General features: G+C 41.5%; 1 protein-coding gene across 3 annotated transcripts in view; it reads left to right on the plus strand.

Annotated features, from left to right (window-relative positions):
- The window catches only part of TDO2 (tryptophan 2,3-dioxygenase), a 122,670-nt gene that overhangs the window by 18,702 nt on the left and 76,168 nt on the right, over nt 1-27,800 (plus strand). Inside the window, exons 1-4 of one of the 3 annotated variants that reach the window (XM_085864021.1) lie at nt 289-421; nt 11,383-11,449; nt 13,243-13,345; nt 26,478-26,568. In XM_085864021.1, coding sequence (XP_085720147.1) covers nt 11,421-11,449; nt 13,243-13,345; nt 26,478-26,568 — 223 coding nt within the window. In that variant the 5' untranslated portion in view covers nt 289-421; nt 11,383-11,420. Of the gene's footprint in view, nt 1-288; nt 422-11,382; nt 11,450-13,242; nt 13,346-26,477; nt 26,569-27,800 lie in introns of those variants that run through there. The other 2 variants (XM_085864020.1, XM_085864022.1) reach the window with 2 other exon arrangements.

The following is a 27,800-nucleotide window of genomic DNA, read 5'->3' on the forward strand; positions in this document are numbered from 1 at the left end:
ACATGTTTTGAGTGATTTCCAACCCCCCCCCCAAAAAAAAAATTGTTCGAGAAAAAAAAAACAAATTTTGCAACTTTTTTTTCAAAAAAATTTCGATTTTTATTTTTTGGCATTTCTACATGCGCGTCGATCTAGTTTAGTTTATTCAATCGTGGTTCAGTACAGTCTGATCTGTTTTGACCTACAATGAATAGGATATCAGGTTCACTTAAATGACCCAGCAGTTTTGGTGGCGGAGGTTTTGCACTATACCGAGTGCTCCCCCTCTATTTTTAATATGTTTTACAGGTGTTAAAGATAGGGAGAGATAGAGGCTCGCTTTAGTGAACGTGATGGGAAACTGATTACTGCATTGACAGCTCTGGACCCCGAGGATGACAGTTTCCTTGATGCCACAAAAGTTAAACCTATCCTGGAATTGGTAAGAGTCGAAATAGTTTTTTTTTTCCTTTTCCTCCCGCCGTGGAGATAGCGACATTAAGACACTAGGCCAATAAATTAATGCTCAACATATTTGTATTTGTAGTTGTTGGTGCATAGCCTTTTTTCCCCCTTTTCCTCCCGCCGTGGAGATTGTGACATTATGTGATTATAATGCTCAACATAATTAATTTTATTTGTTGTTGTTGGTGCGATCGTGTTTCCACAGTATGTTGCTTTTTTCTGTATAGTTATTGTTTTGTTAAGGTGTCAACTGAACTACAGTACTGGACTAATGTTAACCTAGCTAGTTATAGTGTTAAGTGCACACTACAGTAGGTCTATCTATTAAGTGATTTCATTATAAGTGAAGGCCTGTTATGTGCACAGTACCTTTTTTTTTCTCTCCCGCCGTGGAGATGGTGATATTGCATTAAAGACATTATAATGCTATAATTTTAATTGTTGTTGGTGCATAATTGTAGTTGCCTATACTTGTAGCCTTTTTCAAAGCACTTTCACTGTGTTGTTTATTGTATAGGTGAGCATTTGCTTGCTATATATAGGGGTGTTAAAATAAAGTGCCCCCTTTGGAAAAATGAATGCTCCACTGCTGATTGTAGCCTGTAGCCGGCACTGCGCTGATTTAGGGTGGTGAAGCCCACAGCGGCCCCTCCCCTTGCGGCTATAAAAAGCCACGTACCCTCGCCGACAAGGCGGTTGAGCGGTGGTGTGTTGGTAGAGCGGAGTTCGTCGTGTTGGCTGGGTTGGAGACTGGCATGAGTTGAGCCATTGGAGTTCGGAGTGGAAGGGTTGCCAGCAGAAAGCCGGGGTCGAGACCCGTTCGCTCCTCCAGCACGTCGTCAGCTAGGCTAGGCCAGGTCGCAGTGAAGGCCGGATGACCGAGGAGAACCGTACAAGCTGCTCATCAAGCCGCCCAAGCGACTGGCGTGTTCGCGACGCACCAGGCCGAGCGGAGACACCAGGGGTCGCCGATAAAGGGGACCCATCGAGTCATCATGAGGGTGGCCAGGTAGCCGGCCCGGTCTCTCAGGGCCTATTCTGGTCATCCCGGCCCTGAGTACATTAAAGGCTCACGAGCTGATTCTTTCTTTCTTGGGTTTTTGCATGAAAGTCTGTGGCGCCTTGTCTTGTAGTAAATAACAAACTGTTAAGTGCCTGTACATTATGTAATAGAACTCAACTGTAGGCTTTCGCTCGTGTCCTGTCCCCTATCCCCATTCATTGACTGCATGTCCACTGTACAAATAAATGTCCCCATTGTTGAATGTTACCTGCTCGTTGCGTCCCTTTCCTCACATTGACTGCCATGGAGTTTTCGGGGAATTAACTAGCTAATTAAAGCCGATAAACATAATAATCTCGTCCGATGGGACTTGGCGATATATAACCGCTCGGCATTCACATACGGAACGAGCTGCTTAAGCGGCTCGTTTTCGTGCAGGTCCTGTCAAGGTATAAACTCCCAGTATCTCTGTCCGCGCGAATAATTAGATACATCGACAATTCGGCGATCGACCCTGTAGCGTGTGGACAGAGGGATTGGCGCGTTTATGGTGTCTGAAAAATACCCGTAGCTGGGCTTCGGCGTTTGTCCGGAAGCTACGACTAGATTGCGCGCTTGGTGGACGCGCGGCCTGGATTGGGCTGAAAAGGTCGTGCGCACGCCGAACGGGCGGAAATTTATAACAATACATATATATATATATATATATGTATATATATATATATATATATATATATATATATATATATATATATATATATATATATATATATATATATATATATATATCTTCTTCTTCTTTCGGCTGCTCCCGTTAGGGGTCGCCACAGCGGATCATCCGTATGATCCGCATCGTGATTTGGCACATGTTTTACGCCGGATGCCCTTCCTGACGCAACCCTGGTCGCCTCTTACGACACAGGGATATGGTACACCTATTTTAACCGGGGTATACACCGGCCCAGTATACTGGTACTCATTTCACCGACCTCGGAAGGATGACAGGCTGAGTCAACCCCCTGGTGTATTAATTCAGTGGCCCAACCGGGCTTGAACTCAGGACCTTTTGGATCCCAAGCCGCTGCCCTAACCACTGCGCCAACACCAGGCTCCATATATATATATATATATATATATATATATATATATATATATATATATATATATATATATATATATACATATATATATATATATATATATATATATATATATATATATATATATATATATATATATATATATATATATATATATATATATATATATATATACAGTCAACCCCCGCTTTATCGCGGTTCACCTATCGCGCCCCAGTTCATCGCGGGTTTTCCCTTGGAACGTAACTAATTTTTTCTGCGGATTCCCCCGGTACATCGCGGTAATAATGTATAAAATAGAAATTATTTAAGCAATAAATTATAACGCGTGGTGCTCGACCAGTCACACAACGCACGAGACAAAGTTTCGCTTGTGAACTTCGAATATTTTCTACGTTTTTTTCTCCAAGCCCCACGATGCTGCCCAAACGCCCTGCACCTTCTAAGGCTTCTGGCAAGGAACCGAAGCACCAGAGGAAGGTGCTGACGCTCCAGGAGAAGGTTAAGGTGCTCGATATATGCTTCAGGAAGGAAAAAGCTTTGCCGCCGTTGGACGAGCACTGCTCGTACCCAGCACCTCAAAACCGACCAGACCAGACGAGTCAGTCTCCGGCACCTCACCTCTCCGGCACCTCACCTCACCTCCGGCACCTCCGGAACCGACAAGTCGATCTCAGGCACCTCAAACCTGATCACTCCAAAACCAACCAGACCAGACGAGTCGATTTTTTGGGGAGGCATCCATTCATCGCAGATTTTCACTTAGCGCGGGGAGGTTTAGAACGTAACCCCCGCGAGAAACGGGGGATTACTGTATATGTATATGTATATATGTATGTATATCTATATCTATATATGTATATCTATATCTATATATGTATATATGTATGTATATCTATATCTATATATGTATATCTATATCTATATATGTATATATGTATATCTATATATGTATATCTATATATGTATATCTATATCTTTATATGTATATATGTATATATGTATATATGTATATGTACATCTATATATGTATATCTATATATATATTTATATGTATATCTATATCTAGATATATATATATTTATATGTATATCTATATCGAGATATATATTTATATGTATATCTATATCGAGATATATATATATATATATATATATATATATATATATATATATATATATATATATATACATATATATATTTCTTCTTCTTCTTCTTCTTCTTCTTCTTCTTCTTCTTCTTCTTCTTCTTCTTCTTCTTCTTCTTCTTCTTTCGGCTGCTCCCGTTAGGGGTCGACACAGCGGATCATCCTTTATGATCTGCATAATGATTTGGCACAGGTTTTACGCCAGATGCCATTCCTGAGTCAACCCTGGTCGCCTCTTACGACACAGGGATATGGTACACCTATTTTAACCGGGGCCCAGTACACTGGTACTCACTTCGCCGACCTCAGAAGGATGACAGGCTGAGTCAACCTCCTGGCGTGTATTAATTAAAGCGGCCAACGGGGCTTGAACTCAGGACCTTTTGGATCCCAAGTTGCTACACAAACCACTACACCACCACCAGGCTCTATCTATATGCATGTGTGTATATATATATATATATATATATATATATATATATATATATATATATATATATATATATATATATATATATATATATATATATATATATATATATATATATATATATATATACACACATACACACATATATATGTGTATATATATATATATATGTATATATATATATATATATATATATATATATATATATATATATATATATATATATATATATATATATATTGTTACGGCTGTGGAAATTCGCAGAGCACCATATAGGTCCTTAGACCAGTTATGTCGATAAGTCTGTGTTCAGATAGATTTCCCCACCGATGTTTAAAGGGAAATTATTCGTGTGCAGGGCTGTGATCTTTGAGTTATCTGCTTTTCTTTTACTATCGTTATTTTGGACCAACAGCCATTACTACCACCACAAAGCGCCACCAACCACAACAAGCACGATCACCACAACAACCTTCTTGTCAACCGCCAACATCCCCACAGACAATGAACAGCCGCCTTCACAACAACCACCTTAACCACCACCGCCCAACCACACCACCACAAACGCCAGCCACACCACCCTCACCACCACTGAAAACGCCAGCCACACCACCATCAAGACCACCACAAAACTTCAGCCATGCCACCATAACGCCAACCACACCACCACCGCATTTCCACCTCAGAACGGTTGCGAGAAGCCTGGCATTCATCGGGGGAGAACGGACAACGGCCTCACCCCTCCCCCCAACGACAAACATGCGGAAAAGACAAAAGCGATGAAGACATAAAAGAAAGGCCCCGATTAGGCGAGTAAAATGCCCTGCTTCTGGAAGTTTCCGGCGCGTGCTGGAAGGGGGGGGCGAAAGGGAGGGCGAGGCACCGTGGAGATAAAGGGGCACGCTGAACGCAAGTCTGATGGTCGTCTGCTGGAGGTTGTGAGGTGTGTGGAGGAGAGGAGAGAGTGTCGTGTCGGACTTGTGGGCGGTGTGTGTAGCCACAGTAGGGAGCTGGAGAGAGAGGAGCGCAGCGTAGCCAAAGCGCGGCCTGCCGTACCGTGCCTTAACGTGGGTCGTTGGAGAGGGGACGTCGAGGGTCGCCCTTGCAAGTCACCACGAGGGTGAAGGTAGCCAGCCCGGTCTCTCGGAGCCTTTGCGGTCTACACGGCTCTGTGTTTATAAAGACCCCAAGAGGTCCAGTCTACCCCTCGTCTGTCCTGGGGTTTTTCCTTTGTTTCTTTGCGTGAATGTTGTGGCGCCATGTCCATAAGTAGAACTGTATAAGTGTGTACATAATAAATAGACGGTGGTAGCTCTTTGTCTTGCTCGCGTCTTGTCCCTACCCTCATTCATTGCATGATTAAATACGTGCATTGTTTGCATGCATGACTGCATAACCGCATCTTTGACTGTATACGTGCATGTTTGGTTGTGAAATAAATGTGATTGTTCAAATGTAACCCGTTCGTTGCGTCCTCTTCCCTTAATTGAACTGCCGTTCTGTGTTCGGAATATAGTTGTTTTTTAAATAGCCGATAAAGAGATCGGGTCCAATGGGGCTGCGCGATAATACCCCGCTCGGTTATCCCAAAACGAAGCGAGCTGCTTAAGCGGCTCGTTTTAAGCGGGCCACGTTGAGGTACAGTCTCTCGGTAGTCTGCCTATGCGATTAATCAGGTATATTGACAATTCGGCGATTGACCCTGTAGCGCGGGTAGAGTGTTGACTAGGCTGTGGTCTGCTTAAAACACACCCGTGGCTGGTTTTCGGCGGAAATCCGGAAAGCCGCGACTGGATTGTCTGTTTGGTGGGCGAAGCGGCCGCTATTGGTTAAACGCGGTCGCTCGCACGCCGGCGGGTGGGAATCCAGAACAATATATATATATATATATATATATATATATATATATATATATATATATATATATATATATATATATATATATATATATATATTGTGACGTCCACGGCACTTGAAGAGTCCCGCCAACGTAGAATGAGCTGAAACGATGGAGGCGGTTTATTTATTTATAACCCAAACATGGCGGTTCTAATCGCTCTACCGCAAACAGGACGAGGAAGGTGGCACGAGTCACTTTTCACTGAGTTGATGATGTTTATTCGTTTTTACCATTAACCAGAAATAACAAGACTCGGCAAGAAAAGGGATCCGGGGCGATTCGACGGGATGGTGTGGGGTCGGGCGTGGGGAAAAACACAGACAATTCCAATGAATATACAGATCTCAAACCCTCCAAGGCGCCACGCACGCACACACACACACACACACACACACACACACACACACACACACACACACACACACACACACACACACACACACACACACACACACACACACACACACAAAACGTAGCTATTTCTGGTGGTCAGGCTGGACCGTGGTGTGGACGCAACTGTCCCTGGATCGGCATCGGACGAGCTGGCCTTGCTGTCGTCAGGGGGGCAGGAGAAACCGTGGTGCTGTCGACCTCCTGGTCTTGGCCCAAGTCCGCTCACAGCCGCCAGGGAACCAGTTCTGGCGCCAAGTTGCGAGCAGGAGAGGGAGGCAGGTCCGCCCGCCGTTCGACCCCGTACTCCGAGTCAGCAGAAGCCCAGAGCCAACTAAGGTGAGGCACGAGGCTCAGCAAGGCTCCAAGACACGATGAAGAACACGATCGAATCAGCACAACAACAAGGACGCTCTCCGCGCAACAGCCTCCACACCAAAAAAACACGATCTTTTTGTCCCGATCTTCTTCCTCTTCCTTTTCCTTTTCGACCCCGAACAGAACCTTTTTATCCTCCCGTCCTCATCACTTCCAATCGAGCCGTTTTATTGGCCCACCGCCGTCGCCTTCCGCCAATCGTGATCACGGGGCGGAGCCATCCGCAGCCCTGTCCTGTGACGTCACGGCCAGTCTCCAGAGAATACCAAAAGGGGTTTACGCAGACAAACTTACCCTATCCCGTGTCCCTATCTAATTACGTGACAATTATCATTTCCCCCCTTGAAGAAATGAACATTTACTCGACAACTTATCACCACTGAATTGCTACTTATTACATCGAGATCCTGGTAAACTCGAACAGCATGGCATACCTAATTAAACATCCTAATTACCCTTTGAATGCATACCCCCCCTCAAACGTAACAATATATATATATATATATATATATATATATATATATATATCAATACATATATATATATATATATATATATATATATATATATATATATATATATATATATATATATATATATATATATATATATATATATATATATCTACATATATATATATATATATATATATATATATATATATATATATATATATATATATATATATATATATATATATATATCTGGATATACGAGGTGTGTTCAAAAAGTATCCAACCTTAATTTTTCGTGCATACACAAATGAAGCTAGGGAGGCGTGGTTTGGTGCACGTATGTAGGCGATCCTAATCGCCGTCGGATTTTCGTTTTTGACAAAATGACGGATCACTGGGGTCTCATCGCCAGTAATCACCGTGTTGAAGAAATTGGGATCGCTGTTCACAGTCTCCAGCATGTCCTGTGCGATCTCCAAATGGAGTTGCTTCTGCTCGATCATTAGCAGCTTTGGCACGAACTTCGCTGAGATTCTCCTTAAGCCAAAATCCTCAGTCACAATGGAATGAACGGATCCAATGCTGACGCCCGCCTCATCTGTAAGCTCTCTGATCGTGATTCGACGATCCTGCATCAGCAGGTCCTCACTTGGTCAATAACGATCTCATTTTGAGATGTTGAGTGCCTACCAGAACGTGCTTCACTTTCCACTGATGTGCGACCATCTTTGAAGCGGTTGTACCACTATTTTATCTGTGTGGTACCCATTGCTTCGTTCCCGAAGGCCTTTTGAATCTTGCGGATCGTTTCCACTTGGAAATCGCCAAGCTTTACACAAAATTTGATGCAGTAGCGTTGTTCAATTTTTTCCGTCATTTTGTCAAAAACGAAAATCCGACGGCGCTCACTTACACTCCCTCACTCATCGGCGGTCTGTCGGCGACTGACAGCTTCTGCAGGCGGGAAAATATTCACGCATATGGATTAGGATCGCCTACATACTGCACCAAACCACGCCTCCCTAGCTTCATTTGTTTACGCACGAAAAGTTAATGTTGGATACTTTTTGAACACACCTCGTATATATATGTATATGTATATATATATATATATATATATATATATATATATATATATATATATATATATATATATATATATATATATGTATATATTTATATCTATAGGCCTATTTATATATGTATCTATATGGATGTATATATATATATATATATATATACATATATATACATATATATACATATATATACATATATATATATATACATATATATATATACATATATATATATACACCTGGTGTTGGCGCAGTGGTTAGGGCAGCGGCTTGGGATCCAAAAGGTCCTGAGTTCAAACCCCGTTGAGCCACTGAATTAATACACCAGGGGGTTCACTCAGCCTGTCATCCTTCCGAGGTCGGCGAAATGAGTACCAGTGTACTGGGCCGGTGTATACCCCGGTTAAAATAGGTGTACCATCTCCCTGTGTCGTAAGAGGCGACCAGGGTTGCGTCAGGAAGGGCATCCGGCGTAAAACATGTGCCAAATCACAATGCGGATCATATGGATGATCCGCTGTGGCGACCCCGAACGGGAGCAGCCGAAAGAAGAAGAAGAAGAGATATATATATATATATATATATATATATATATATATATATATATATACATATACATACATACATACATACAGTGGAGAGAACAAGTATTTGATACACTGCTGATTTTGCAGGTTTTCCCACTTCCAAAGCACGTAGAGGTCTGTAATTTTTATCATAGGTACACTTCAACTGTGAAAGACGGAATCTAAAACAAAAATCCTGAAAATCACATTGAATGATTATTAAACAATTAATTTGCATTTCATTGCATGAAATAAGTATTTGATCACTTCCCAACCAGTAAGAATTCCGGCTCTCACAGACCTGTTAGTTTTGTCTTTAAGAAGCCCTCCCATTCTCCACTCATTACCTGTATTAACTGCACCTGTTTGAACTCGTTATCTGCAAAAAAGACAGCTGTCCACACTCAATCAATCAGACTCCAACCTCTCCACAATGGGCAAGACCAGAGAGCTGTCTCAGGACATCAGGGACAAAATTGTCGACTTGCACAAGGCTGGGATGGGCTACAGGACAATAGGCAAGCAGCTTGGTGAGAAGGCAACAACTGTTAGCGCAATTATTAGAAAATGGAAGAAGTTCAAGATAACACTCAATCTCCCTCGGTCAGGGGCTCCATGCAAGATCTCACCTCGTGGAGCCTCAATGATCATGAGAAAGGTGAGGGATCAGCCCAGAACTACACGGCAGGGCCTGGTCAATGACCTGAAGAGAGCTGGGACCACAGTATCAAAGAAAACCATAAGTAACACACTACGCCATCATGGATTAAAATCCTGCAGCGCACGCAAGGTCCCTCTGCTCAAGCCAGCGCATGTCCAGGCCCGTCTGAAGTTTGCCAATGACCATCTGGATGATCCAGAGGAGGAATGGGAGAAGGTCATGTGGTCTGATGAGACCAAAATAGAGCTTTTTGGTTTGAACTCCACTCGCCGTGTTTGGAGGAAGAAGAAGGATGAGTACAACCCCAAGAACACCATCTCACCCGTGAAGCATGGACGTGGAAACATTCTTTGGGGATGCTTTTCTGCAAAGGGGACAGGACGACTGCACCGTATTGAGGGGAGGATGGATGGGGCCATGTATCGCGAGAACTTGGCCAACAACCTCCTTCCCTCAACAAGAGCATTGAAGATGTTGCGTGGCTGGGTCTTCCAGCATGACAACGACCCGAAACACACAGTCAAGGCAACTAAGGAGTGGCTCCGTAAGAAGCATCTCAAGGTCCTGGAGTGGCCTACCCAGTCTCCAGACCTGAACCCAATAGAAAATCTTTGGAGGGAGCTGAAAGTCTTTGTTGCCCAGCGACAGTACCCAAAACCTGAAGGATCTGGAAAAGATCTGTATGGAGGAGTGGGCCAAAATCCCTGCTGCAGTCTGTGCAAACCTGGTTAAGAACGATAGGAAACGTCTGATCTCTGTAATTGCAAACAAAGGTTTCTGTACCAGATATTAAGTTCTGTTTTTCTGAGGTATCAAATACTTATTTCATGCAATAAAATGCAAATTAATTATTTAAAAATCGAACAATGTGATTTTCAGGATTTTTGTTTTCGATTCCGTCTTTCACAGTTGAAGTCTACCTATGATAAAAATTACACACCTCTACGTGCTTCGTAAGTTGGAAAACCTGCAAAATCGGCAGTGTGTCAAATACTTGTTCTCCCCAATATATATATATATATATATATATATATATATATATATATATATATATATATATATGTTTATATGTATGTATATGTCTTCTTCTTCTTTCGGCTGCTCCCATGAGGGGTCGCCACAGCGGATCATCCGGTATGATTTGCATACTGATTTGGCATAGGTTTTATGCTCGATGCCCTTCCTGACACAACCCTGGTCGCCTCTTCCGACAGAGGGATAAGGATTGGGTTTCGCCATGATTCCGGGCTGCCCTGCACCCTCTCATAGCATGGCCCAGCGCAGAGTGCCTGTCCTCAAGCGATCCTCCAACCCAAGCCCCCGAGTAGCCGGATTACAGGCGCACGCCACCACGCCCTGTTATATATATATATATATATATATATATATATATATATATATATATATATATATATATATATATATATATATATATATATATATATATATATATATATATATATATATATATATATATATATATATATATATATATATACACATATATACATACAATTTTTACTTTGATGGAACTGAACTATTTAAGTCATTTGGCTACTTGTTCTGTTGTCTTTTGACTAAAACTGAAATTTCATTTGATTTGATTTGTTTTTCACCTGACTGGAATATGGATATTGAAAGTGTAAAACTCGGTCACAGTAAAGCTGTGCAGAGCGAGGTAAGGTGGAGTCTGATGTAACATGGTGGGGATCGGGGTGGGCTGACAGAACCAGTGATGAGAAATACTTATTCATGAATATTGTTAGCTCACAGCAGCCCTGACCCGTGAACCTTAAACTGTGCCCCTCCCTCTGGTCGTTGTTCATTAGAGGCTGACGCCTCCGGAGGTCAAACAGAAGTCCTCAGGATGGGCTGCCCATACGCCAACGCTGCGCTGTGAGTTTGTGGTTTCATTAATCAATTTACTCTTACTTATGACGTTTATGAATTGTCTAGTTTGGGTGCAGTTTCCAACCGAACAACATATCCAACTACAAACCATCGTTATTTTTACAAACCTGGCAAATTGTGTTGCATTGTTGAGTACGCACGTGCTTTGCTTCAATCCCCCTGCTCCAGCACTCCTTTGTGGACATTAATAATCCCACTGTGCCTTTTAAGTCATTGTGTGCCGCTACCATGACCATATTTTAAATTCTTGCTCAGATTGTGTATCGATAGGTATTAGGGAAATGGCAAACCACCCCATCTCAAACTGAGCCCCTGAATCTGCTGAACTTGCCAGCAAGGGGGAGAATGAACTTGCTAACATGGGGTTGTAGCATTCTGTTGGCCTGAAAGTCAGCATTTTGAAAGTTCACGCCATTTCTGTAATGTGTTTCAGCAAGAAACATCAGCTGAGGTGCACAAAGACAATCGATCGCACTCCATATGGGGTCTTCACATCTTTGAAATCGTGAAACTGTCGATGTGCCGGATATCTACATTACTCACATTCCACTCACTCAGATGAATGAGGGTTCAAAAAACACACACACACACACACACACACACACACACACACACACACACACACACACACACACACACACACACACACACACACACACACACACACACACACACACACACACACACACACACGTTTGATACAGAGAGATTCTGCCGACACAGTCTTTTGGCAAGGCGTTGCAACCCTGGATATTCATCTGGAGAGATCGAGGGATATCCTGGATAGAGGGATATTTACCCCTCTGGTGCAGGATAATCATCCGAGTGTGTAGAAATTTTTAATTAGTTCAGGGTGCCGGCAATAGCTCACCTACTCTTTATGAAGGACACCATGGGATCTTTAAAGTTCACCAACTAATCCTGGCAGACTGGACACTTGTCTTATTGTCCATCCGAGGGATGGCGCACACATTGTTGCCATGACCTAATGCTGGCCTGCCTGTGAAACACCAGGATGAGAGTTTATAACTCATGGGTTGGAATACCAATCCACACTAAACAACGAAGAGGCGCATACATACCTGGAGACCATCTTGCCAATCCAGGAGGGAAACGGCCAATAAATCATACAATGGATTCCACTACGAAGAGTCGCCCAGTTTGGTTGAATCTCCACGCGAGTTGTCCCTGCGTTTCTGCCCGCAATCGTGTACGTACCTGTAATCTCTGAAGGTAACACACCGAGGGATGTTCTATTGTGATGCAGCTTTGGCACCAACGTGATTGTCCGTGGGTGATGGTCAATGATCGTTTCTTTCAAAGCCTGGGAGTATTCCAACCCAACATGACTCCAGTGCCTCCGTTAACAATGTATCACTCTGTCTATCTTTCTAAGTGCGAGAATCCCTTTTCTTGTACTTTTATCTTAAATATCCAGATTTTCCATGACTTCACATCATGCTTAATGATAATGGATACAGATTGCTTTGTGCATCGATAAGTCAGTGTCACCTCCTCAAAGTTACTTGTTTCATGAACACTGACATATGTATGTCGCATTGTCGTCGCTTTGAGCTTCCGACACAGCGTGAAAGACGCAATCCAAGAAAATGGTCCAAGGTTGCTCGATTTTTATTATTTTTTTTTTTTTTGCAAGCTGGCAGAATGAGGAGATCCCTGTGCTTTTCGTGATGGCAAACAAACGGATGTCTCAGAAATGCACACATAGCAAACAACAATGCACACCAAAGAAATGTCTTAACCCTGTCTTTTGACAGCTTAACTGAACCGAGCAATGATGAAGAAGAGAACGAGAGCCAACCCCAGAATCATGTTGACAAGACCAAGAAAGAAGACATTATATATTCAGAATACCTCCAGGTGAGAGTCTATTGGATGTCTCTTTTGAATGTCTCATGCTGGTTTAGCCAATATGATCTAGAGAGGTTTATTTTTACTGTGATGTAAGTCTACCATAGTTTAGAACAGGTTGGAAGTCACAAAGTTCTGCAAGGGTTTGTGTTTTTCAATTGTCCATTTACGAAAATGTAAACTCTGCACCTAAACATCAAACACCTGCCCCAAACAGCCTGGCATTCTGCCAAGAGGATGAGTTCAACCAGCGTAATCACTTGCATGTAAACATATAGCAGTAATTATTTCCAAGTTTCAGTGTAATGGATGATCTATCTTATTACAGTAGGTTGTTCATTGTGAGAAAATCTCTTCTCTTTCATACACTGTGCACTTCATCAGTGACCTTTAAATTTTCTTCACAAATCACCATTACAATCCATAAATATGATCAAAATCATTGTAACCTCACAAATACAGAATTGAAAGTGGAACGGCATTCCGTAGAGCACATACCAGCGCCAGGATGGACAGTTTACATTTTTTTTATCCCACTGATAGGCCGGATCTGGATTCGGACATGAACCAGAATTGAATCGGCTTGTTCTTGTCACCTACCCAACTCATCTACCATTTTTTATCATAACCCGTCCACAACGTTTTGAGATGCCTTATATATCGTTTTTGAGATGTATATCGTTTTTGGCCCTATCTCTCAATGGTAAAGAATCACTTAAAAATTGTAGTATCTGGATCTTCACCAAAATCTAATCACTTCATCCTTGTCACACACACTCGTCCATCGGATTTCATCCAAATCCATCCACAACTTTTTGAGGTATCCTGCTCACTGACAGACAGGCAGGAGTGAAAACATAACCTCTGTCCACCTTCGGTTGCGGATGTAACTAGAATGGCGCTCGGTAGAGTGCAAACTTCTACCAGGCTGAACGGTTTATGTTTTGTATCCCACTGATAGGCTGGATCTGGATCCGGACCTGCACAAAAATCTAAGCGGCTTGTTCTTGTCACCTCGCATAAACATCCACCAAGTTTTGTCATTGCCAATCCACAACTTTTTGAAATATTGTTTTTGGCCCAATCTCTCAATGGTGAAGAATCACTTGAAAAATTCCAGAATCCGCATCCGGATCCTCGTGAAAAACAATCAATTTGTCACACACGCAACTTATCCACGAAATTTCGTCCAAATCCGTCCATAACTTTTTGAGATATCCTGCTCACTGACAGACAGACAGGAGTGAAAACATAACCTCCGTCCACCTTATGGAATGGGGACTTGTAGAAATGCAGGTTGAGATAACGAGAACGGCACTCGGTAGAGCGCATACCTCTGCCAGGCGAAACAGTTTGCCTTTTGTATCCCACTGATAGGCCGGATCTGGATCCAGACCTGAACCAAAATCGAATCGGCTTGTTCTTGTCACCTACCAAACACATCCACCTAGTTTTGTCATAACTCGTCCACAACTTTTTGAGATATCCTGCTAACAGAAAGCCAGACAAACAGCGGTGAAATCAAAACCTCCGTCCACCTTTGGTGGCAGAGATAATTATTGTAACCTCACAAATACAGAATGAAAATCATTGTCCTGTCCAAAGTTTTTTTTCAAAATCAAAATCAAATCAATTGTTAACCGTGCGATGATATGATCAAAATGTCATTGTAACTATACAGAAAGTTCAAAATCATTCTCAATGTGCAAAAGTGATCACAGTTGTTGAAAAGTGTGTTAAACTTTTGATTTTGTGACCGTGGTTCAGTAAGTATTAAAAAAGGTGAGAAGGACTGGTGGATGGGAGAGAAAGATGTTGCTTTACAGAAAGGAGAGATGGGGTTGTTTGTGTAAAATGAGTAAAGTTTTCCCTTTTCAATGTAGGAAGCATCATGATCTGTACATTGCAAGTCACATTTGGAATTAAGCCTCCCCCGTAGGATAGAGGGAGGCTAATTACTGTTGTCGGGTTTGTTTCTATACTTCGTACCCCAAGTTTTTAATGGTACCTCAGAGTTTCTTAGAACCCTAGGAATATTAAACCCCCATTTTATTATTATTATTATTATTATTATTATTATTATTATTATTATTATTATTTTCTACTAATGTCCAAGCTGTATCTTAGAGCTGCCTGAGACTTTCAGAATGAAATTTTGCATCAATAATGGGAGTAAAACGTTTGTGTGGTTGACATTTTTGAGAGTGACCTAATTTTTAAGGTCATGATCTTATTATATAAACGTTTACATTTTCAATCATAACACAGCTATGTTTTGTCCAATCAGGCCATTGCCCTAGAGTGAGGGCATTCAAGTCTAATTTGCATCATATACTTCTGAGTTAAAGGTCAAGGTCAAGTGGTGGTCTGAAAAGAAACGGGTGTTTTGTCATCGACTAATTTTGCCATTGTGGAGTCTCAAAGGTCGCTTGGCCTTCCAAGATGTCCTCGTATCATAATAGTGTACCTGCATTGAAGTTGTGCACCTGATATTTGTTTCGTGTCCTTGACCTACTTCATTTGGATTGTGACCTAATTAACATAAACACCTTTTTGATCATAACTTCAATAATTTTCCTCCGATTTTCATGTTGTTGAGTTTTATGGATAAGTTGTAAATGGGGATACATTTTCTTAATTTACACTCCATCCCTAAATGTTGAAGGTCAAGGTGATATGGCAGTCTAAAAATAATATGACCATCATTGGATCACAAATGCTGTGGGAGGCTTACCCTTGGTGATCGCTTTGTGATCGCAGATATCTCATTTAAATTTTGCTTTTTAGCAAAAAGGAAAGCAACAGATTACTTGGAAGCATTACTTTGATTGAAAACCTGTGAGGCTAACAGATTGTCGCCTTTTAAGGCTATTGTCTATATTTGTTTACGATCGACTAAGTGCTGTGATCGGTACGTAATCCATGGATCAATGCTGAACCCGTGGGAGATCTCTCTGACTGAATGTCCTCATGATTCCAGATAAAGACTGTGACAGTGAGCGGGGAGCGGGGAGTGAGTGGGTTGAGGGTGTGTGTTTGTGTGTGTGTGAGAGAGAAAGAGAGAGATAGAGAGAGAAAGAAAGACATATAGATCAAGGTATAGATATTGACTTTTGTATACTTTTAATTAACCAAAGTTAGAAAAACAGTTGGACATGGAATCAAAGCAACAACTCCTATAAAAATCAAAATTAAGATCAATTACTGCACCATAGACATAAGAATGAAGCCAGATATAAAAACACACACACACACACACACACACACACACACACACGTATAAATATTATGTACTGGTTAGTACTTACAAAAGCTATTTTATTTGACGTTATAACCTTAACTTATAAACAATTTACTGATTTCCCAATTGCCCGGATCATCAGCTGGGCACCGTTTTTCATCGAGATTTCAATCCTATCAGTCCAGAACCTCCAAACGGCGGATTTACAACCCCGGTCACAGGTCCATATCAGTAGATCACTCAACATCAATGGACCGACAACCTCAAAGTTGTGTCTAGACAGTCAGTCAACACAACAATGCAATTTCCTTCTTCAAACTAATTTAATTATTACTTTTATTTGAAGTATTACTACATTTGATTAACTTTAATCATACATCACTTTATATGATAATATATGAAACGATAAACACTTTACTTTGTCGACATGTCCATTACACAGCACCTCCATCTAACCATCGACTCAAACTGTCATTCCATCCATTCAAACTGTCATTAACAACTGATTTTAACATGCTGCAAAACAAAAAGTAAGGTAAAATATTGAAAACAGTATGGACAAAGTTACAATGAAAATTTCAGATCATTATGGTCGATTATACACAATGTATTCCTTAAAAACCATTTCTGTTTAAGCTTTAAACAGTTCTAATTTTCTAAATTTAGGTAAAAATATAACTCGACATGTAGTCTGGCCATAAAAAGAGCTTTAAAAGCTGTCAAAACATTGTAGTCAGCATCAGGGTTTGCAAGAAGTTTAACTTTCCTTGTTTTAGAAACTGCTAACTTCCCTTCGGTTAGTATAAAGTTTGTAAGTGCGATTCTCCAATATATATATATATATATATATATATATATATATATATATATATATATATATATATATATATATATATATATATATATATATATATATATATATATTAACGGTAAAACAAGAATATAATTGCGTAAAGAAAAATAAATATTCATGTGACAGCATGATTGTCATAATAAAGCAAAAAGTGGGGTCAGTCTTGTACAATAAACATTGGTGTGGTGTAAATCTTCAGAAGCCATGCAAAAGGGACATAGTACTGAATTGAAAACACGAAATTGGTGAAATAAAACTATGGTAGGTAAAATTATATGCACAATTCTCCAACAGATGTCACTAGTCCATTTTAAAATTGGCGGGATGTACATTGCAAGCCATTGCAGGTGAGAGAGAGAGACCCCAGTGGTAGCATTCTTTTCGATCAGGATTGAAACCTATTTTGCATATGTAAGAATGTCAAATGGTGACACAAAGGTGGTACAGGCACCTTTTAGCAATACTCGGAAGTGGAGAGGAAGACAAGATCACAGCTTCTGTAAATGCAACTGATGTAATATGTAATTGAGGAAGGAAAGGAACATGCATTGAAGGGTCAGTGCTGTTGGTATAAAAAGTCCCAAACCTCTGAAGGCATGTAAAATTTCCTGGAAAAGCTGGGAAACAGTTGGTAGAGATTGCATTCCAACAATAGTCCCAATATGTCCTGTTGAGTGCCATGTTTCAGTCTCGTCATTCCGGAGGTCTCGTATTACATGTACGTAAGGACTTATGAAATATTGTACGAAAGCACGTCATCGGGGTATATTGGGAAAGAGTAAGTAATAATAAATAAGCTCGTCAAGAAAGTTGTTGATGTTGTAACGAGCCATATCTCGATGCACCACAATTGACTGCCAGGCTTGTCACAAGTCTTGGAAGAACAATGGCAATGGAAAAATATCTGCATGTTGCAGGTCCATGAAAAACGTTATTTGTTGAACTCCAGCATGCCAACCTTTTTAAGCAGGTAGTTGGCAATGGGCTGCAAAAAAAATAAATAAATAAAAAAAATAACTGTGAACAGCAGCAACTCAAAAGGCCATTACTTGACTGACAATGTCAATGAGACGATGGCCAACTTCTGCCAATGGAAGGTAAAGAAGTTCAGGTACCTTTGTAAGTACACATAATGAATGTGTCTGTGGGAGTCAGTCAGTGTGTGTGACTCCTCCATAACTCCAAAATCATGAAACTTAATGGCCCAAAACTTTGCCTGGTCCAAATTCTGCAGCAAGTGGACCAACTCCCACCAAGTCTGCTTGAAAATAAATTCCCATTTTGATTTGAATTTGAAATTCCCGGTCTTGCATTTCCAATTGCGGCTGTACGCTATGACCCCATTGTTCTTAAGTTTGCTAACCCCCTCATGCAGTCGCTGCTGGCCTTGAGCATCCCTCTCTTTCAACCTTTTTCTATTGTCATGAGCCACCATTGTCATTTCTCTTCCGATGGTATCCAAGGCAATCTCCACACATGGCTCGTAGACTTCCTCTCCTGTCACGGTCAACGTGTGGCTCTTAATGGCTCTCTCTCTCATCCCCTCTTTCTGTCCAGGCTGGAGTTCCTCAAGGCAATGTTCTGGATCCTTTGCTTTTTCTGGTTTTAATCAGTGATCTCTTCGACTCTCTGGGAAATCCTCGTTATCTCTTTGCTGATGACTCCACCCTCTGCTGTACCAACTGTCATCCCTCAGATCGGCAAGCAGCTGCTTCTTCGCTCTCTGCAGATCTGGGTAAAATCACACACTGGTCCAACACGTGGAACACGTCTTCCAATCCTGATAAATCTCATGCTCTCACTATGTCTCTCCGAAATAACCGTTTGGAACCCCCTGCCACCCCTCCCCCAACTACTTTCTCAACAATCCTCTGGAAGAAATCCTTTCTTTCAAGCTTCTGGATCTCACTATATGCCATGATCTTTCCTGGGAAAGACACATTTACAAACTGGCCTCCAAAGCCAGTCGTGCAATCCACTGGGAATCCTCCGCCTTGCAAAGTCCTTCCTCGGCCCACCTGAGCTCCTGACCGCATACAAAGCTTTTGTCCACAGCCTGATGGAGTAATGCTCTCCCCTCTGGGCTGGTGCTCCTGCCTCCCACCTTTCTCGGCTTCACGCTGTGGAAACCAAGGCATTTCGGATTATTGGTATCTCCCATGATGAAGCTGAGTCTTTGGGCCTCTCACACTCTCACCGCAGGCAGGTGGGTGGTCATTCTGTCTTCTACCATCTCCTCTCCGGTCTAACCGCCCCCCACCCGCTCTATCTGCGATTTGTCCCCCACCACATTTCCGCAGGGCGCTCAAGATCCGCCAACAACCCCTTTCTGGTAAAACTACCAAAATCATGAATCACTGCTCATCTTCACTCTTTCATTCCTCTTTTTCCTGCCTTTGGAATGAACTCCCTCACTCTGTTCAACACCATTCTTCCTTCCAGGCCTTCAAAACAGTTGTTCACCACCACCCCCCATCCAAATCCTCGATCTTTTCTACCCCCGTTAATCCACCCCAAACCCACTTCCTTCAAATTCGCTGCTTTCTTTCCTGAAAGTCCCCTTAGTGTCCATCTTGTATACCCCATGTAACCCACGCCATCCCTCTCCCTTCCACAGATCTCCTCAACTCTCTGTTCCCCACTGTTTTGTCCTTCCCACGCCCCTCTTGTCTCATGCCGCCTCCCCCCTGCTGTGCATTGTGTGTTAGCTCTCATATGACCCTTGACAAGGTATACAACAACAAAAAAAATCTCTTATAGTTTTAGAAACAGTGCCTATAGTAAGTCTGCATCCCCTTTCAAAATTTTCACCTTTTGTTTCCTTACAGCCTGGAATTAAATTGCTTAAATTAGACTTTTTTCACCTTTATTTACACATTGTAACCCACAACTTCCAAGTGAAAAACAAATTATACAAATTTCAGAAAATTAATTAAAAATACAAAACCATAATATCTTCGTTGGATAAGTGTCCACTCCTGTGTGTATATACTCGTGTGTGTGTGTGTGTATTTGTGTTGTGTGTGTATATATATATAAATATATATATATGCATATATATATATATGTATATATATACATATATATATATATACATATATATATATATATATATGCATATATATATATATATTATATATATATATATATATATGCATATATATATATTTATATATATATATATATATATATATATATATATATATATATATATATATATATATATATATATACATATATATATATATATATATATATATATATATATATATATACATATATATATATATACATATATATATGCATATATATATATATATATATATATATATATATATATATATATATATATAAATAATATATATTGTTGCGGAGCCAGGCGTCGGCGACGAGCACGGCCGTGAGATGGAGCAGTAGGGTCGACTCTACCGAACACCCGGAATCTAGATCGTACCTTAAGGAAAACTCCGAAAGGTAAGGGTCCCTTGCGGGACCATGAATCGTCAATAAATCAACCACGTGGGACAGGTTATCTGCCAAACTTCAAAATACCGAGATGCCCACGTGGCGAGCTACCAAGGATTCATACCCTCGACGGCACTCGTATGGGACGAGCCGTATGCGTGCTCGACCCGTGCATAACCCGAGCGGATGGTTACCGAGGTCCCGTCGGGCCAAATTTACAATTTGCTGCTTCCCAAATTTCCCAACATGCACCGTGCTAAGCCAATGAAGGAAACACAAGAACGAGCTGAAACATTTGACAGGGGATTTATTTATAATGGTTGGGGGGGGGGAGGGGCAGGGGGGAGCACGCAAGGAGCAGAGTTATCCGATTATAAGAAGAAATGCAAATAATGTACAGCAAAAGCACTTCACAGTTTATACTTACAGACAGGGCCCCAGACACACACACGCACACACAAATACCCAAAAAGAAAGATGGACCTCGAGGTCTTCGACGTCTTGGGTCGGCGGACTCGAACCCGCAACTCGTTGCCGCTGCGATCGCCGGGTAGGGTGGACAGCGTCGGGCTCCCGCACGCTCTTCTGGCATGCGACGAGACCAGAACCAGCGATGAGACGAGATCAGACCGGCGCCAAGATCGAATGGAGAACCAGAACACGCCAGCGAGCAGATGGGGCGCAAATTGTTCGTTCTCTCTTCCTTCGTCCTCTTTCGGGCGCCGTTCGCTCGTGCCTGGCCTGCGCTTATTTGTCGACCATCGGTGAACTCGCTCGCATCTTAATGATTTGGCGAGAGCGACGTCAGGTCATTGTGAACTCCGCCCACGTACGTGCTGACATGCACGTAGGCAATGGCGTCGGTGTGAGGAAGCGAGGTGAAGGCGTGTTGTTGTAGTTATAAGATGTGTAAAAATGAAAGAAAACCCTGACTATCAAAATAACTCTGCAGCACATGAACATTTAATTAACAAATTAAACAAGGGAAAGGGAGCTATCTATCCAAATTTACTTATCAAAATAACTGAGCTATGGGGACCTGAATGTGTCTGTGTGCACAAGGCTTCCAAATCCGTAACTATGTATATGTATATATATATATATATATATATATATATATATATATATATATATATATATATATATATATGTATATATATATATATATTAGGGTGTTTCACAAAATTTATTTTCACAAAATTTTGCCAGATCGCTTTTTGTCTTGTTCCAATTGGCATTGTAAGCATCTGTACCAAAAATGGAGTCAATTTCTGCACATTTAGGGGTGGCACACTTTTTCACAATGTTGACGTTTTTTTCTATTTGCAGGAATAATGGCATCAAGAAAGAAATGTAACTTGCTCGAGAAGCCCCCTCTACCTTCCATTTTAGGAGCTCGCCTTCCCTCAAAGGAGCAAGTGCTACTCCACCTCCTCTATCATATTGAAGAGGGGAAGGCATTAGCAAAGGCCACAACAGCAACAATGGATGAAGTAAAGAAGATATGGGAGAGAGCCAGTTTACCGACAATGACGGATGCCAATCTTCGAAAAAAGATCAAGAAGCTGTATGCGGAGTACAAGAAACTAATAAAAGAGAAAAACAGAGAGACGGATGGAGCTCTTTTACGTCGTGAAACTTGGCTCGGGGATCTTCAGGACCTCTTCGATATTGCTGCAGCAAACATATTCGACCTGAAGATCCCCGAAGAAGACAAAGAATTTCTAAGGCACCAAAGAGAAGACCGGATGTCATGCTCTTTTGGATGTGTAGACAAGGTTCAGCAAGGGAAGGATAAGAGAAAGAGGGCAAGAGAAGCTGAGAGAAACGCAAGAGCTGAACACAGTGCAGGAACAATGGCAAAACAGAAGTGTATCCGAGGTACTCACACGCTATCTCGATTGAGGGAAGAAGTTGGACAAGATTCATCAACAGCCTCTGAAGATGGTTCAGATGAAGAGTTCGTTTCCAGGGCAACGCCTGTCAAGCCCAGCCATACCTCACATGCAGGATTAAAGAAGCGAGGCTCATCTGAAGTACTTGTTGCTTCATTGACAACAACATGGGACAGAGAGGGTCTATCCAATCGTCAGGCTGCTGCATCCTTCATCGTGACAGCAAAGAGCTTGGGACATGATGTTAGCAATTACTTAGTAAGTTCCGCAACTGTCCATAGAGCTTAGGTTGAGCAATCAAAATTGTGAAAAAGTGTGCCACCCTTTACTGGTGTCCTCTTGGCTCAATTTTTGGTACAGATGTTCAAAATGTCACTTGGAACAAGGCAAAATGCGATCTGGCAAAATTTGGAAAACTTTTACTTATACCATTATATTGTGAACCACCCTAATATGTATGTATATGTATATATATATATATATATATATATATATATATATATATATATATATATATATATATATATATATATATATATATATATGTATATGTATATATACGTATACACAGGGGTTCACACGCTTTTCTAAATCTGGTTCTCCAATGAGTACCAGCAGAAATTGTTTTGTACTCACGAAAAAAAAAAAGTCAGCTTTGAGCGTGCTCGTCTCCTTTCTCAAGCACCACTCTGATTTTTAAAGCGCCTCTCATCTTATTGTGCATCTTACTCCTCTTTAAGCGCTCTCTCACAACGTCCGCTCCAGACAAGACACTCACTAGCCACTCTTTTTTTTCATTCCGGATGCTTCTGAACCTCCTCTTCTTCCTCATTGCCTGTGCGTTCTCCTTAGATCTATTTTTTTTCATCTCATAAGTTATAAACCTAAAATATCACCAATAAATTATAATGTTATCATTATGAACTTAATTTTGAAATCAGAGTACAGTACATCAATTGTTATCAGAATTATCACGGAACAATCTTAACGACACCAGCTGAGAAAACCATCTCTTCTTCCTCTTCACTCACATGTTCTCCATATATATATATATATATATATATATATATATATATATATATATATATATATATATATATATATATATATATGTATTTTATCCTATAAGTTAAAATATAACTCATAAATGATAATATTATCATGAATAAACTTAATTTTGTGCACTTAAATTTGGAAATCACAGTTGACTTTCAATTTATCAGAATTATCATGGGAGAATCTCACCTACACGAGCTGAGAAAACCTTCCATCAAAAGCCTCTGTTGTGCAAGTATGCCTTTGAGCTTTTGCAGTATCTTTGAAATACGCATTTAGTTTTTTTATTTCTTTTTAACCACGCACGAGTACTGCACCTGAGTACCAGTTATGTGCACCCCTGTATGTGTAAAAACAAGCAAACATATATATATATATATATATATATATATATATATATATATATATATATATATATATATTGTTACGAATTTGGGAATTCGATTGCACACAACATTCAGGTTCCTTTAATCAGTTATGTCGATAAGTGCTTGTTCCCTAGATAATTCACCTTCCATTGTTTAATGGGCAGAAATCGATTAAGTGCGCTGCGAGATTCAACACAATGGAGACGCCTTCCCCCTCTTCTGCGAAGAGGAAGAAGAGCCCTCTCGTTCCGTGATTCATGACGTCAACAACTCCCTCCCACCCGTGGTTGAGCAGGGGATGGAGCACGAGGGCATGAGTCACGCCAGAGCGGGGGAGGTGGCGGAGAAGAATAAAGAAGGGATCCTCTGCTTTGTTTGGGCTGGCCTTTCATGAGTAGGCCTTCGGGTTCTGCTTGGCTTGGGTTAGGGAGGAGGCTTTTTGAAGGCTTTCTGCTTTGGCTTGGCTTTTAGTAAGCTTTTTGCTTCGGCTTGGCTTTTCAGCAGACCTTCAGGTTCTGCTTGGCTCGGTTCGCTTTTTGGGCTCTGGCTTGGTTCATCGAAGAGAGTTGAGCTGGTTGCTTGGCTCGGAGTTCTTGGTTCGTGTTGTGAGAGGCTTTGTTCATCGGAGGAGAGTTGAGCTGGTTGCTTGGCTCGGAGTTTTTGGTTCGTGTTGTGAGAGGCTTTGTTCATCGGAAGAGAGTTGAGCTAGTTGCTCGGCTGGCTCTTCTAGGTTCATGGAGCTCTTTGTTCTCCGCTTGGTTCCCGGCTTGGTGCGACTCATCGGCCTCATCTTGGAGGTGGTTCCTTGGGGAAGCGACGCATCGATGGGAAGGATCGGCGCCTCGTCTCAGCAGCACGTGTTTGGAAGCGCCAGAGGATTCACTGGAGCTCGGGAAGGATCGCGGCTCACGGCGATTGGATCCAGCTCGCTCTCGCTGGAGCACGGGTCCGGACAGCTTGAAGACCATACGAGGTGGAGAGGTTCGAGATAGGTTCTGGGTTTCAGCTCATCTGTCCTCCGAGCTGGAGTCAGTTATTAAAGGCATCAGCCACCATTTATTGCGTGTGTGTGTGTGTGTGTGTGTGTGTGTGTGTGTGTGTGTGTGTGTGTGTGCGTGCGTGCGTACGTGTGTCTGTGGGCCTGTCTAATAAGTAGGAAACTGTTAAGTACTTTGTGTGCTGTAAATGATTGTATTGCATTTCGTATAGTCGGTATCATTCTGCTCTTACGTGCTTCCCTAGTTCCCCATTATTATTCATAAAAACCCCAATTGTTAAATGTTTTCAGCTCGTCGCGTCGATTCTTTCATTGACTGAGCATTCCGTGTGTTGGGAGTTAGAAAGCCGTTGGTTTGCCGTAAAATGGGGACATTCGGACCGACGGTTCTCGGCGATTAAGCCGCTCGGAATCGCGCATGGGACAGGCTCGCTTAGGCGGCTTGCTCCGTACGAGTTCCGTCGATAATGGAGTACCCCGGTAGTTGGATCACGTGGGTATTTAGGTAAATTGAAGATTGGCAATCGACCCTACCCCACGTGGTCTGCCCATTTGCGTATTTCGGTTCTTGCACAAGGACCCGTCGTCCTCGGAGTTATCCGGGCAGCGATCTATATTCCGGGCGATCGGTCGGGCCGACTAGACTTGCGGCTCCTTCAGAGCGGTCGATTCGCGGCCGACGCACCGGCACCGTAACAATATAAACAATTTACCCCTTGCTGAAGAGGAGGCGAGATGAGTGTGGGAGGGGTGAATTGTTTGTATAATCCTAGGTACCTGGGTTTTGTTGATTAGGTGAGAGCTGATTGGCTATTCCATCCATTTAAAGGTGAGACATATGGGTGGTCTTTCTATATATATATATATATATATATATATATATGTATATATATATATATATATATATATATATGTGTATATATATATATATGTATATATATATATGTATATATATGTATATATATATATATATATATATATATATATATATATATACATATATATATATACATATATATATTTGCATTGCCCAATGCTCTGATCTCCATTCCTGCACCCCCCCCTCCCCCCAACATTGCCCTTTCCACCCCACAGTGAATTTAAATTAATAAACTGTTCGATTGAATTAATGTGGTGTTGCAGTAGCACATGTTTGATGAGACAAATGCCCTTGTCCTGCATCAAAGTTCCTTGTGTGTCCTTGTACGACATGATGTAAATTATTGAAAATAATTCCATGTTTTCTTTAAACCTTTTCTTGCACAGCTCAATAAAATACTGCATGCCCAAGTGTTGGAGAGTTCAAAGCACAATAACCCTGTTCATGATGAACATTTATTTATCATCACCCACCAAGGTGAGTCACCATTGGTCATTGATGTGTGGTTATCTTTTATGTCCAGCTGTTGGCCATTGGGTCTTTGTGAATTACACATATATCTGTCAATTGTCAACATCAATGTCAAGTGTCATCCACCAGCCTCATGTTTTACTTCCCTGATGTCAACTTCGCTTGGTATAATCCATCTCAGGCCATTGATTCATTTGATTCGAATTCACTGCCAAATTATTCATAATTATTATTATTATAATAATCATAGTGGTAACTAGAATGGCATACTCGGTAGAGCGCATACCTCCGCCAGGCTTAACAGTTTACGTTTTGTATCCCACTAATTGGTCGGATCTGGATCCGGACCTGAATCAAAAACAAATTAGCTAGTTCTTGTCACCTGACCAACTCCTTCACCTCCTTTTGTCACAACTCGTCCACAACGTTTTGAAATATTATGCTACTGTGAATATCGTTTTTGGCCCGATCTCTCAATGGTGAAGAATCACTTAAATAATATAAAAAAATATTCTCGTATCCAGATCCAGATCTTCACTGACATCGAATCAATTCATCCTTGTTACACACCCAAACTGTTCACCAAATTTCGTCCGAATCCTTCCATAACTCTTTGAGATATCCTGCTCACAAACAAACAGAGAGGGGTGAAAACATAACCTCTGTCCACCTAAGGTGGCGGAGGTAATACTTGACAAATAATCAGCCAGCACAGCTCAGTGGTCGCAGGTTTGCTTCTGCCTTCTTGATAGCTTGGTAAGTATTCAACTGCAAACTGTTGTATTGATGCTTTGCAAACATGGTCTTGCATCATGTAGCACGTCAAAATGCAACTAGCAATGCTGGGTGCCTCCTCCCAACCCTTCCCCTGCCTCCTCCCACCCCATCGCATTCTCCCCTCCCTCGTCCCACCTCCTACCTTTCCCTCCCTCCTTTCACCTCCAATCTCCCCCTCCCTCCTCTCACAAAGGTACCCGGCGTTGCCCGGCATCGAACGTACTATTTGATGACCACGATTAAGCACATTTGGAGGCAATCATTTTTTATATGAAGCTGCAATATATTGAACAGAAGTATCAACAAAATTGAACATATTATTGTCATGCTTTTGGGGAGACAATATTGAATATTTTTCCATCAAGTGCCAGAACATGTAAATTGTTTGGTGTGTATTTGGAGAAGTTAGCTAAGGTATATTCTCGTATACCTTTATTTCTACAAACGTTTATTTCATCCTT

This window comes from Eptatretus burgeri, chromosome 18 (assembly GCF_056783735.1).
Source record: "Eptatretus burgeri isolate ZD-2024b chromosome 18, Ebu_testis_v1, whole genome shotgun sequence".
Taxonomy (NCBI): domain Eukaryota; kingdom Metazoa; phylum Chordata; class Myxini; order Myxiniformes; family Myxinidae; genus Eptatretus; species Eptatretus burgeri.